The following is a 14,827-nucleotide window of genomic DNA, read 5'->3' on the forward strand; positions in this document are numbered from 1 at the left end:
GTTAGATTCTAAATTCTTATCAAAAAGACAAAAGTCCTATATTGTCAGTATTAGGCTTTTCTGTTACATTATCCACTAAGTGTATCCAACAACTAAAAAAATAAGCTTTCCTCTTGTTGGGACATGCTGTAGCCTTTCCTTTGTTTAAGTATCAGATGAGGTAAGGTAATAGAGTTCTGTTCAGGGGCTGTGTGATTAAATCCTAGAACCACGTTCAGGACAGAAATCTCCACATTGCTGACAGGCCCAAGGGAGCAGCGGTGCACCTGTCCCACGTCCTCCTCACGGCAGCCTGTGTGCAAGGGCTGCACGGGGCAGAACCGTCTTCACTGTTTCCTCACTGCTTCCCTCATCTGCCTTTCCTTCCTTGTTACGGATTTGTGTAAAGTCCATGTGCAGTGTGCATATGCACAAATGTACATGCTTTCGTTTTGAATTACAAGGTTCTGGCTATTTCTCGAATATAAGGAGAGCAATAATTTTGTATTTACTTTTATTTTCTTAGTAAAAAACAAGTCTTTGAGTATTACATTCCTTAAATGACCTTACAAGTCATTGTTCAGAGCTGTTTTAATGTAGCCAATGCTTAGCATATTTGCAGTAGACCACTCTGCTCCCAGCCTTGAGAAATGGCCACTTTTCTTGTGAACTCAGTTTCATGATTATAAAGAGCCCATGAAATAATGAGCTTGGACTCTTGATAAAGTATGTACCCGAGAGTGAAGGCAGACCCTTAGGATAAGGTGGCCTAGAGACTGACCATTGTGGTTTTTGTCCTGAATGAGAATAAGATCACACTGTGAGAGGTGCCAGGGGTTTATTTCTTACAAGCTATTAAGAAGCATGTCAGAAACCTTAGGTAAGCCCTCAGATAACTTATGTCATTGTCAATGTACAAAGCAAAACACAGTGAGTTTGAGATTATAACGTAGAGTGGTCACTGATGTCTTAGGTGTCACCGCAGTGGTGGGGTAGGACTCATGATTAGAGTGCATCGATGGAAGGGAGTGCCCCCTTCGGGAACAACCGCCCGGCTGAAGGGAGGTGTAGTAGCGCCCTGTGTCAAGGAGAGAGTCCCCTGTGTGAAGGACAGCCAGGATCCCGAGAGTGGCAGCACTCTGGACGCAGGAGGGTGAGGGGAGCGGGTTGAGGAGCAGCAGTGGTGTGGGAGAATGCAGCCAGCCCTCTGACCACGTGAAGGACATGGATGACATGCTCCTGGCACACATGGCCACATTGGCTCAGAGGTGAGAGAGAATGTGCCGGCTACATGCTGGAAATGTGGTTCTGACAGTCGTGACTGGCCTTGCTGGTAATTTCATCTTGATTAGAGTTGCTTCTTTCACTTTATTCTCACCAAGAAGAAAACAGTGGTAATGGAACTACTGTGGGTCACACAGTCCTGTCGGGTTTTAGTAGCTCGAGAGGGAAGGACTCGGTAGAGTCAGTCAGGGGGTCTCCACTTGAAGAGAATTTCGAAAAGCTACTTGGGTTCAGAACAGAGCATCAGAGGTGCTACAGAAGAGCGCGCTTGGAAGCCCACCTGGCTTCTGGATGCAGGTGCTCCTGATGACTCAGCAAGCGCTCATGAGAGGCCCAAATAGGTCTCTCCAGGAAACAAGGCGAGGCAGGGCCCATAGCCCAGACCGTGCACGAGATAGAGGCAAAGGCTTACTGTCTAGTCTCAGAGCAGGTGTTTACCAAGCAGACCCATGCCATTTCCCCACTCACTCCGCCCTGGAACAAGCCCCAGTCAGCAGTGGCTTCACAGCAGAGGTGCTGGTGAGAACAGCTCCTCTCCTGCTCTGCTGGTATCCCTCTGCAGAGGGTGGTTTCCTAACAGAAAAACATAGGTGCTTGCACCATCCTTTGAGGATGCACAAGATCTTTCTCTAGAGAAAACATCCTGTGAACAATTTTCAAACCAAGGCAGCTTGTGGAACAGGTGCCAAGTTTAAAGTTGTAGCCATCTTCTAAATGTGTCTTGAGATTGATATCATGAGTGAACAGATACTGAAATCAACCCCATCACCAGATAACATTAGATTTTTTTTTTTAAGGAAAAGGAGGAACATTAGAAGGCTAACAAATGTATATTTTTTTTTTCAATTTTCCAAAATAAAAGAAGGTATATTAGACCCCCAAAAGTCTGGTAGAGTTTGGAGCCTGTTGTTTTAAGTGTTAAGGATCTACAGAGGAGGTTTGCAAGCATTTGGGAAAGGAGTCCCTGTGCCTACAGGCGGCGTGGATTCGCTCAGGAAGGTCAGTGGTGCTGCTCTGGAAGTCCAGCAGGCCGGGGCGCGAAGGCTGTGGCTGCGTGTTTCTGCTCCTGCTTCCACCGCTTCTCTCTCCTACGTAAATAAAACACGTGCGACAGCACAGGTGCAGGCAGGCTTCGCACTCGGGCAGAGTCTGTGCCGCTTACAAGTTGCTGTGAAGTGATTTCTTCATGGCTGTTTGCGGATGTGTTAGATAGTGAGTGATTCTAGAAATCTGTTCTCAAGGAAACAACGATACACTCTTTTTTTAATTTTTATTAATATTTTCCATGATTACAAAATATATCCCATGGTAATTCCCTCCCTCCCCACCCCCACACTTTCCCATTTGAAATTCCATTCTCCATCATACTACCTCCCCATTACAATCATTGTAATTACATATATACAATAAACGATACACTCTTAATTCATAGCCATATCCATGCATTGCTAGCAAATGACCCTAGCAGGTCTTCACTGAGATTCTCCCAACCTGCCCAGCAGAGCATTTTTGTTAGTGACTGAAGGATGACACTGTTCTCACCAAGCATGTAGATACCAGTCAGGAAGGAGAGAGAGAACTGTAGACCCTGGAGTTCATAGAGATCCAGAGAAGTTAGTGTGGGGCAGGATGAAAATGTGGGTGACTGAGGTCCACTTAGACATCCAGTTGTATAAATACTGAGTAAGTCATAATTATACTTAATACTAAATGAAGTAATTATTAAGTGTAACTGCTAGACTGTAATTATAACACTGTGTAGGAGGTGTCACCTCCTTTCTCTGTGAGGAAACTGAACCTAGGAATGGCGGGTGAGCCAGACAGTAAGTAGGGGAGCCAAAATTTGAACCCAGGCAAACTGACTACAGAACCCACTGTGAGTAAGCAGAATTCTGAATGTCCCCAGTAAAAATTAAACAGTGTGATGCTACCCCCAAAGCTCCATGTGACCACAAGTGAGTGGCCTAAGGAGCAAGTGAGTGGTCTTTCTTTTCAGGTGACAACACATAAGTGTTGTTCCTTCCCACGTGTTGCACGTTAGAAGGTGATAAGAGGGGTGTGTGCAGGGCACCAGCGTGTTTGGGGCCTGTATATACACTCTGGGCTAGAGAGGGGCATGGCATGTTTGGGGCTTGTGCACTCCAGAAAGCAGAATTGAGGACAACCAAAATCTATCAACAAGACAAGACTAGATAGCTGACTCCCTGTCAGCAGATGAACCACCCTAGCACGGCAGCTAGCCAGGTGAAACCACAGAGGAATTGGTAAAATGAGCAAGAGTGCTGCTTCCATGGCAAGCCTGACAGCCTGTGCCAGGGTGATGGAGACAGCCACTGAGGATGCTCAAAATGCACCAAAACAGAAATCCAGAAGCTGCTAAGAGCTCAACACACCCAAGGCCCAGGGAATTTTGTCTAAGAGGGGTCGGAAAGAATAAGAGCCATAGGATGAGGGGTAATATCCAGGGGCACTGCCCCTCCCCCCGCCCCCACCAGTGATTGACTGCTGTCCTCACAACCCCATGGTGAATACCAGAAACCCCACGGAAGAGGCCTCTCAGTGGAGTGGGGCAGAAAGAAGGGAAATGATGGTAGTACCAGTACATGATTTGTCCATACAAAGTTTCTACTTAATAGTAATTTTTTTTTAAAGGAGAGGACTTAGAACCCTGTTGCTCAAGAAATAGAAGAACTGCATTGTATTGAAACTGGGGCTTGTAGAAAATGAATGAAACTCAACCCGTCAATTCTGTCAGTTTCTGAGAAGAGGTTTGAGTCTAGCATAGAAAAAAACTTCTTGGCTGTAAAAGCACCAAGGGTGTACTGCACACATGAGAAAATGAGTTCCTTGGCCTTGATCATAGTTGACTTGCCAAGGCACTGGGAAGGTGAGACCATCCCACCGGCCCTTGATGGTAGGTAGCAGTTTCAGGGACTTCTGGGAGATCGTTGTCACCTGCTGTTTGGGGCCCAAACTCAGACTTTCAGGAGGTTTTACAATTCAGCCCATCTTGAAAGTTGGCTGACCGATCTGCTAGATTTCAAACATGATCAATCCATGGCCCTCTTCAGGCTGTATCAGGGAATTCTGTTTGAGTAGATTAGAAATCCCTTTTACTTCACTCTGTTAACCTACCTCAGGGGTTGGGTCACATGTACCCAGTAAAATTTGCAAGTTACTGACAAATACTGTGGCCTTTATACCTTTAATTCTGATGCTCCCAGGTTAAGGTTTGTTCTCTTGTCCCAAGAGATAAAGTTACTCCCCTAGCCCCATCTGCCTTTTCCACCTTAATATCAGTTGGTTTTTCCTCCCTTTCAGCAGAAGTTCTCCCCATCCCAAGCCCTGGATTCCTATCATAGCAAGAGGCTCTCATCCTGCTTTGCATGAGACCCAACTCTCACTTTAGCAGCCTTAGGTAGTACCCCTGCCCATGTACCCTGAAGCCATTGAAGTATGGTTTTAGCCAGTTTCCTGAGGTCCCAGATGATGACACACAGATGTTGGAGGTACCCCCTTTTGTATATGGCCTGTTTTTGATCCTCTTGCTTCTGTTTGGGGTACAGCATAGGGTTGTGCTTAATGGTAACTGACCTGTTCCTTGGACTCCAGAGCCAGCATCTTTCAAATCCCGTCTCCCTTGGTATCTTATCAGATTGTGACAGAAGTGGGGTCATTTGGCTGCACCTCCTCAGAGTGTGCATCAAAATGACCTAGCTGGGCGTGGTGCCACACGCCTTTATTCCCAGCACTCAGAAGGCTAAGGTACGAGGGTCCCTGAGAGTTCAAGGCCGCCCTGAGACAACAGGTCAGCCTGGGCTAAAGCGAGACCCTACCTGTAGAAGGGGGAGGGATGAGGAAGAGCCACACAAAAAGAAGCTGCGTTCATTGTTCATAGATGTTGATGAATTAATCTGTGTATTCTGTTCATTCGCCAAGCTTCTGAGTTCTAGGCACTGTTCTGAGGTGTTGGGGATTCCACAGTGATCCAGCCACACAAACCTTGCCCTTGTAGCACCTGCACAGTGGGATGCCAGCCATCTACCAAGCATGAATAACAAGTTAGAATGGGGAGTGTTCTTTCACAGGCACGCAGAAAATACCTTCTGTGTTGACACATTCCCCTTGAATTCTTCACGTTCTTTGCCTGTGAACCCTTGGACCAGTTGTACTAAGATGGGAGTTCCTCTCATCTTTATTCTCAAGAGGGCAGAGTTTAGAGCCTTCTGTCAAGCAAAGGTCTTCCAATGAAACAATGCTGAGCAATAGATTTTTACTGAAGGTTTGAGTAAACTGACTAATTTCTCTCAAGGGTACTTAAACTCTAGCCTCTTAATTCTGCCTGTCTGTCTTCAAAGGAGATTTGAAAAAAGTTAGTTAGGTTTTTCCTGACATCTCTGTTTAAATGAGAGACTACAGTATATAACCTTTCCAGGAGCTCAAGCAGCTATAAATACTTGTGTTGAGGTTAGAAGCCTTCTTAAAAGCATACTATGAAAATTGTTTAATGTGATGTTTGTCCAGGTATTTCCTGGCTTATTCATTGATTTATTTTATTAAATATCAAGCTCTTACTATGTATTGGGCAGTATTATAGTTATTGGGGACGCAAAACATAGTAAGCATAGACATAATGACCCTTGTGTTTACAGAACTGACTGTCTAATGCAACAGACTTGACTTAGTCTCACAGGCCGCATCAGAGTCTGAGGCTGGAGTAGATACCTAGGCAGAGAGGGACCTGTGTGAAGGCCTTTGGGAAAGGATGCTCATGGGAGATGGGTGACAGGTAACTCCCTGCTAGCCTAGAGATTTGGCCCATCTCCACTAGGGAACTTGAGCTGCCATGCTGCCCACGTGTCACATTAGAGCCAGCGTCACACTTCAGCAAGCTTCAGGTAACGCTAGCTTATTGTGACCTGGACAACCTTTAGATGTGAGCAGGAAAGAAGATGTGTTTCCTTCTCTCTCCTACTGGCAAAGCCAAGCTCCTCCTTGGCTACCTTATATAGCCCTAAGGCAGAGATTTTTTTTTTTTCTTTGAGACCTAAAATTCTTCCTGGTAGTAGATAGTAATTCACTGTTTCTCCTCCCCTCCCCCTCTTTCTTTCTTTCTTTTTTTCAAGGTAGGGTTTCACTCTACCTCAGGCTGACCTGGAATTCACTATGTAGTCTCAGGATAGTCTCGAACTCATGGTGATCCTCCTACCTCTCTGCCTTCTGAGTGCTGAGATTAAAAGTGTGTGCCACCACACCTGGTAACAGAGATTTCTAAATGAATGAGTGGTTTCCTGGAATGAGTCATAAGCTCCATTTCATAATAATGCAGAACTAGACTACTAGTCAAACTCAGTGTTAGTTATAATCTTTGCAATATTACTCAGTTTACTTGGAAGTTAATGATATAATAGTGGAGCTTTTTAAAGAGTCCTTTGAAAAATACCATATTAGATTGAAAAGTGAATATTGTTAAATGTAGGAAGAAAATGGGCGCTCTGATACTTTTCCTAATAAGAGAGATTTTTGTCTTCTCCACTGGATATCATAGTGACCTTTCAGAGTTAACTGCTAGCTTGTGTTGTACTTTCTTGCTTCCTTTGTTTTAATTTAATTTTTCTTTCTACAAATTATAGTTCAGTGTCTACTCATGTTCATTAAATTGTGATTTTGTTGGGTGTGGTGGTACAAGCCTTTAATCCCAGCACTCAGGAGGTAGAAGTAGGAGGATTGCTGTGAGTTTGAGGTCACCCTGAGATTACATAGGGAATTGTAGGTCAGCCTGGGCTAGCACTCAGACCCTACCTCAAAACAAAAGAAAACAAAAAAATGTGATTTCAAATTATATTTTTGTGTGCTTTTACATAGAATCAGCATTTTCAGCAAAATTGGTGCTGAAATGTAAGGTACTGTATAGTAATAGTCAATAAGAGTTTTTATCATGAATAATGGCATGAGCTGTTTTAAGATCCTTTTCTAAAAGAATTTCAGTGGAGAACAATGCAAACATTTTTTTTTCTTTTTCTAGGATTTACTCACAAGACATAAATTGCTCAGTGCAGAATTTTTGGAACAGCATTATGATAGAGTGAGTATATGCGATATTAAGTGACTTTCCTTCCTACAAGCGGGTCAGAGGAAACAGCAGCGGATACTGCTCCTGAATAAGCACAGCCGCAGGGCAGAGAAGACCTCACTTACTTGTAAAATGAGGACATTGGCAAGGCCCCTTCCAGTTCTGAGTCTCAGTCATCTCTGTAATAATGGCTGTCCGAAAGTTAGAAGTGGTCCTGATGCTTTGATACCTTGACAGCTCCTGCAGGGTACCGCATCTATGTTCACCTTAGCCTCTCTGCTGGCTTCTGAAGGCTCCCCCAGTGCCCACAGCATTTTCTTCTGCCATGGTACTTTCTCTACATACTGTCCAAGGCCAATAGGTTCTCTTAGGGAAATTAGAATAGTAACAATCAACTTAAGTTATTAGAACTTCAGAAAAATGCACATGAGACAACTAATAGACTATATAAAGTGGAACCAAACCCGAGGAAAGAGAGGATGGATAAACTAAAGCCAGACGTGAAGTCATCACACAAAAGTACATCTCTAAAATCCTGAACACTAGTCTCCTTAAAAGACCAAAATGGGGCTGGAGAGATGGCTTAGCAGTTAAGGTACTTGCCCCCAAAGCCTAAGGACCCAGGTTCAGCTCCCCAGTACCCACATAAGCCAGATGCACAAGATGGCTCATGTGTCTGGAGTTCGCTTTCAGTGGCTAGAGGCCCTGGCATACCCATATTCATTCTTCCTCTCTCCCCCCTCCCATTTTTTCTCTCTCTTGCTCTAATAAATAAATAAAATACTTTTTAAAAAGACCAAAATGTTTATAAAGTACAGTGTATGCTATTTGCTCAGAAGAAACAAATATTTTCTAGCCGTGGGACCTGAAGCACACCTCTCCCCCTGCTTCACATTCAGTAGATGGCCACCCACCTCTGCTTTCAAGTGAGCAGAAGTAGCATGTTGGCAATTCCAGGTTAGCCCTAAGCCAGGGGGACCAGCTAGTAGATATTGGAGGCCTTGTGAGCCATATGGCCTCTGTCAACTCTTCCTTTGGAAGCCACCTTGCGCAGACATAGATGCATAATGAGTGAAATTGGGATAAACAGATGAGCCTGGCTAGTTCCAGTCAAGCTGTAAAAGCAGTCAGTGGGCTGTATGTGGCCATCCCATGGCCTCAGTTTGCCAGCCCCTGCTCTGCTCCACCGTGAGGACCAGTCCTAAAACAAAGGTACAGATGGTTTTCACATGGACATATGACAGAGTTGGCACCCTGAAGCATCCACCACAGTGAAAAGCTTCATAGCACCAGGGTCCATCAGACCTACATGAGGCCTGCAGACCTTTGGAACATTTTAACCTAGCCACAGTTCAGCAATCATGCACAAATGTGTGTGTGACTGCTGCCTCCGGTGAGTGTTTAAAGGCCTCTTGGCACTGTATATCCATCCCTTTTATTCCTGCCTTGTTAACAGTGCTTTTGAAGATCGGGTGGGCTCTTTGTCTCAGCTCTGATCTATAACACTGCAGACAAATTAAGTTCCCCAGTATAAAAAAATAAGAATTTCCTAGTCTTAACACCAAGAAGTACATGTGGAAACTGTGAGGAAGAGCATTATTTATGCATGTAGGGCTAGAAGTGGCAGAAGAACCATAGTCAGAACAGTGTCTGGGCCTGGCTGGAGCTGGAGAGGTTCTGTCCCAGGAACCCTCCGTATGGAAGTGATAGTGTCACCCGAGGGCCTCTGAGGGAATGGAAGGGAGATGTGAAACCAGTGGCCGGAAGAGAACTTGGGCAACCTTTGACCTTTGTGGTGTTTAGAGTATGCCCTTGATCTTTGTAATGTCATCTAGCCATTTTTTTTTTCTTAAAATCCCAATATTTGTGTCTTTTAGTTTTTCAGTGAATATGAGAAGCTACTTCATTCAGAAAACTATGTGACAAAGAGACAGTCACTGAAGGTATGACAAATTCTTAGCTTTGTGTCATTTATTTCTCATCACTGTGCTGGAGTTTGGGTTGGGGAAAGAGGGTCACACTGGTATGGGTTGTAGGACTTTGGGGGAGTAGATGTGTGATTTGCCTATCAGAGTCTGTTTGCACAGACACACAGTGCTGAGGGGGTGTAACAGGCTGAAGAGGACTGTCATATCCCAGCAGTGCAGTAGGATTGGAAACAGTAAGGTGGGGGGATTTTGTTGGTTTGGTTTTTGAGGCAGGGTCTCACTATGTATCCAAGGCTAGCCTTGAACTACAGATCTTGCCTTGAACCTCACAAGCACTGGGATGACTGGAATGTGCAGTGTGTCCTGGGCCGTTCCCTGTGTGGCACTGGTTTGAGATGCTGGTGTGTGAGCAATAAGCTGTGACCTGCCCATACATAGCTTTGGCAGCTTTGTGTCAAAGCAAAACCAGGGCAATTCCACTTAGCCTTAAGAATGTCCAATGTAAAGTGTAAACTACTCTGGAGCAAAAGTGGATGAACTAAAGCCCGTGGACCAAGGTTCAGCCACTTCTGTTTGATAGGAGCAAAGATGTGCTTATTTATTTGCATATTATCTTGGACTGTTTCAGGGTACAACAACAGATCTTAATAGGGATCACAGAGAACACATGGCCTGCAAAGTCTGACCTTTCTACAAAACAAGTTTGCTGACCTTGGTCTAGAATATTCTTAGGGTAGTGAATAAATATACAACTATCACAACCACCCCATTCTGATAGTTAGTGGCCCTGACAGGAACTTCAGTGGAACCACCAAGGAAAATACAATTTCACTTAACTGTTTTGTCAGATTCATTTTAAATTCTACTCTATCCAAAATTTCTCCCCTCAGACGTGTCTGAATTCATACTGGTAAGACTCCATTCCTTCTTCCCCTTCTGACTGGGGAAATCTCCCTCAGTGACCGTGTCTTTCTGTGACGAGACTAAAGAACACTGGGAACACCTCTACTCTCTCTAATGTCCTCTGACAGGAACGCTTTCTTGCATGAAGCTTTCCAGTGGAGTCCTTCTGCCCCCGGCTGCTGCTTTTTCTCTAAGCTCTTAACTCCTGCAGTGAGGGATCAGTAGTGACCCCAGGTCGCTACTGACACAGACCAGGCAGACCCAGTGCTTTCAGTTACTTGCTGTGGCAGGGCCTCTTAACCAACTATTGGGATTCTTCACTACCCTGGTTCCTAGCTCCTGGTAATTTTAAGCCAAGACTAATAGAAACTACGAATCTCTTTTCTTCTGACCATTTTCTTTAAAAAAAAAAAAAAAAAAAGTAAATATTTTATGTATTTGTTTGACAGTGAGAGACTGGCCACACCAGGACCTCTAGCCACTTCATGTGAACTCCAGATGCATGTGCCGACTTGTGCATCTGGCTTACATGGGTACTGGGGAATCAAACCTGGGTCCTTTGGCTTTGCAGGCAAACGCCTTAAATGGCTAAGCCAACTCTCCAGTCCCTGTTTTAGGGGGTTGTTTCTTCCTTCTTAAATTCACAGTCGACCTGCCTTACCTTTCTGTCTAATAGCTAGCTGACTTCCCGGCACAGATTACTGTGTTGGGCTTCGTAGTTTCTTTTGAGAATCTTGATCAGTATGAATCAGACGTGCCTGACGGGAGGAATTCTGGGCTGCACGCTTTGGAGGTCTCCACCAAGCCTGGCGGGCACACTTGTGAGAGCACCCTCATACTGCCACTGACTCCACGCAATGTACTTGGGCACAGTAGACATTCCAGTGAGAGACCAAGGGGAGGTGGCACTCCACCACCTGTAGGCCATTGCCCAGCCATGTCCTCTGATTTTTGAGTTCAAGCTAATATTCTGTGCTTAAAAATGGTGATTACAAAATAAGTTGTTTTTTAAACTTTTGATTTGCTTTAAATCTTAATAACAAGTGTAAGAGTAATGGCTTAAATGTCTTCTCAGCTTCTTGGTGAACTACTGTTAGATAGACACAACTTCACAATTATGACAAAATACATCAGTAAACCTGAGAACCTCAAATTAATGATGAACCTGCTACGAGACAAAAGTCGTAACATCCAGTTTGAGGCCTTTCACGTTTTCAAGGTAGAGTTCACAAACCATAAATAATATCTTCTCCCTGAATTGCTCTCTTGTCATGTACAGATTGTTAAAATATTATTTTGGTAACCAAAGTAATTCAGTTTAATTGGCTTTCATGTTTATGTGGCCAAGCATTTACGCAAACACAGGCCTGGAAATGGGGCATAGTTTGTGGATTTGGGAAGAAGAAAGCACATACAATAGTGTCCCTGTGTTCAGCTCTTTAGGAGCACCTCCCTCCCCCCACCCTTCCCACTCCATCTCTCCCCCTCACTATGGAACCCAGAGCCGCCCCTCCCCCCCTTCACAATCCTACTGCAGCTTCCCAAGGGCAGGGATTACAGGCATGCATAGTGTTTCTGGCTAAAAGCATTTCTTAATGCTTTCATGGAGGTTTTTATCTTTAAAATCCAGTCTGACCTCATGCCCAGAAATAATTTCTGCTCTTTTGATTCTAAAATCAAAGTCTGTATTTAGTATCAACTGCTGTATTTTAAGGGTTGACAGAATGGACTTGGCTAACAGATGTGATTATGATTGTTTCTCCATATATGTAAAACAAGCTCTTTACAATTATACTGATGTCTGTCTGCCCCAGAGCCCCTGGGCGGTGTCGTGTTTGTTCTGACTGACATGGCCTCCTTTGCTCCTGGCTCAGGTGTTTGTGGCCAACCCCAACAAGACGCAGCCCATCCTGGACATCCTCCTCAAGAACCAGACCAAACTCATCGAGTTCCTCAGCAAGTTTCAGAATGATAGGACCGAGGACGAGCAGTTCAACGATGAGAAGACCTATTTAGTTAAACAGATCAGGGATTTGAAGAGACCAACTCAGCAAGAAGCCTAATGTCCAATAAACACAATATTCAATCCAAATTCAGCATTTGCTGTTAGCTATTCAGCATCAGGCTCTCGTATCGATTCATGAGGAACATTACTGCTAATCTGCTGTTAAGTGAACGGTTTTTCATTTTACCTTTTTGTTTTTCAGTCCAGGTTGGAGAACGTAGCTGCTGCTGCTTGCACCCCAGAGCATGCGGGCTTCCCTTGATCTTTGTGTCATTTCAGAATTCAAAGACCATTGGCTGCAGGAATTCTGAGCATGGTGGGGTTCATGAAGGCAAATGTCCCAGAGGACAGTGGTGTTGGGAGAGGGCATGGTGAGACTGGGGGACACTCTGTGTTCACAGTCCTCTTTGGTGAAGATCCTGCAGGGCATGGCACGCACCACCTGACTTCCTGTGTCATCAGACGTCTGCCTTCGCTGAAGAAAGAGGATGCGGCCAGGGCTTTACCTGCCAGAGATCAGAGGGAACTATACCAACAGTGTGAGCTTTTGGGGCAGATATTGATACGCAGATAAAGTGATACTGAAACTTAGCAACTTCTCAAAATCGTGAAGCTTCATAAGATCATGAGGAAAATGTACATATGCTTTTCACAGCTTTTGAGAACTTTCTGACATTTGATTTGCGTGAGACTTGTAAACCTGGACCTGTTGGAGGGTATTTGTTAATTTTATTTTTGAAGGTATTTCAAGCAGTAGAGCTAGCAGTGGCACCTTGCATTTCATTTCCACACTGCTTACAGGTTTCTTTTGTATATAATTCTTAGAATGCTCATTTCTTTTAAATGGTTTAATTTGTACAGCAGAGGAATGTTATTGTAGTGTGTAACTATTACCTAATACTGAGTTTTTGCAAAAAAAAAAAGAAAATGAATGCTCATATGTAATTGAAATACTTTGATCATATGAAAATGCTGATTTTAACATTTAAGGATCACAGCATTAAAATGAAAAAGTAAACCAACCCTTTATATTCATCACCCAGGGGGCACCACCTTTAGGCGGAACTACAAACCTGGAACTCAGTCCCCTACACTTCCTGAATAATATTGGCCTTATACATTTAAAGAGTCCTGATTTTGCCAGATGTGTGGATGATAGAGATTATGCTAAATCAGTACTGATTCTTTGTAAGGGACCTCTGTAGACAACCCTTTCTTTCTTAGAGTAAGTGATCCAGTACAATAGTTGTGAAACAGAATAAAACTTTGGCTTCTCCTAGGAAAAGAGGAGTTCCTAGTTGTAGGTGTCCTATGGGGAAATTTATTATTTTTTTTAATGTCCTGTTCCTTAATGCTGCAAATTATCAGTATTTATAAAGTAACTGATTTTGCACCACTTCTTGTGACTGTGACCACGGCAGAACAATGTCTCCTAGACTGTATCTATGTCAGGCTATAAGAATGGTATCTGTTCATCTCAATGACACGCAGATCACAACTAACAATGTACCAATCAGAGTTTGCCAATTCCAATTCAGCATGGCTGTGGCCGAGTAAGAAATTGATAAGATTATTCCTTGCTAGCCTCTCTTACTAACTGAATCATCTGTTGGCCAGTAAAACAAGCCTCCCAATCAATGTTTGAGTAGGTTTTAAGATCTCCTTCAAGGAACACATCGGAAAAACCTTTCCAGAAAATATAGTTATATTCTGTTTAATTTAATGACAGTTTACGTTAGTTGGTTTTCCTGAGGCTATTTTTACCAGAATCTGTGTGGAATAGCTCATGCTTTCTACTAGAAATAGAGAAAACATTACAACTTCTTTGAGGGGGGGGGGTCCTGCAGCTGCGTAGGAAGGCCACACTCGGCTGAGCCAGCCAAGCATGCTGGTCCATGTCTCTGGTGCTGTGTGCTGGGATTTGAAAATAGCATCACACCAAGTGGAAGTGGAGAAATGTCTCCTTGCCAGGCCAGTTCTTAGAACTTGACACAACACAACAGCTTGCACTTGGCAGGCACAGGTGTGGAAGAGTTGGGTGCAGTGTGTCAAAGGAAGCGTGTGTTACAAACACAGTGGAAGCTGAAGACACATGAGACTTTCTGGTTTTGTTTTTAAACAAAACAATGTGAAAACTTTCAAAGTTGAAAAGTTACATTTGAAGTATGGTCATTAAATATATTCCTACACCAAAATTATTACACCAGAAGTGGTTTCTTTTTGTGCAAAAAAAGTTTTAATTCTACTTAGGGCAAGCAATGTGGAATTTTTAACCCTTTCAAAAAAAAAGTGGGAGAGGTACCCAATTGTTAATGCCATGGAGACATTTCCTTTCTCCTGAGGAAAAGTGAATTTCTTATCAGAATATCTGGCTGGCCCTGTAATTTAAATTAAAATAAAATTTTGGAGAAACAGCATTGTCCATTTCTGTGATGTCTTTTAGGCAGCTGCATTGATGCCACTGTGAGCAACCCCACCAGGAGACACAAGCATAAATTTTGTCACAAACTCAGTAGGAAACAGCCCCATACTTTCTCTCTTTCCTTACTCAAGATTTAGTACACCAGAAATGCAATTTTGGCTTATCTTTTTCCTGTGGTATAAAAAGTTGCATCATGCCACCTGCCTTTGCTCATTTCACAGTTAAGTATCATT

The 14,827-nt window shown here is 43.7% G+C and overlaps 1 protein-coding gene across 1 annotated transcript in view; it reads left to right on the plus strand.

Moving 5' to 3' along the window:
- The window catches only part of Cab39 (calcium binding protein 39), an 89,617-nt gene extending 75,031 nt beyond the window's left edge, over nucleotides 1–14,586 (plus strand). The window contains exons 6-9 of the mRNA XM_045147592.1: nucleotides 7,289–7,348; nucleotides 9,214–9,279; nucleotides 11,243–11,386; nucleotides 12,042–14,586. Of these exons, the coding sequence (XP_045003527.1) occupies nucleotides 7,289–7,348; nucleotides 9,214–9,279; nucleotides 11,243–11,386; nucleotides 12,042–12,230 (459 nt within the window). The 3' untranslated portion in view covers nucleotides 12,231–14,586. The remainder of the gene's footprint in view (nucleotides 1–7,288; nucleotides 7,349–9,213; nucleotides 9,280–11,242; nucleotides 11,387–12,041) is intronic.
- The last annotated feature ends 241 nt before the right edge of the window (nucleotides 14,587–14,827 follow it).

The sequence above is a fragment of the Jaculus jaculus genome, chromosome 4, assembly GCF_020740685.1.
Source record: "Jaculus jaculus isolate mJacJac1 chromosome 4, mJacJac1.mat.Y.cur, whole genome shotgun sequence".
Taxonomy (NCBI): domain Eukaryota; kingdom Metazoa; phylum Chordata; class Mammalia; order Rodentia; family Dipodidae; genus Jaculus; species Jaculus jaculus.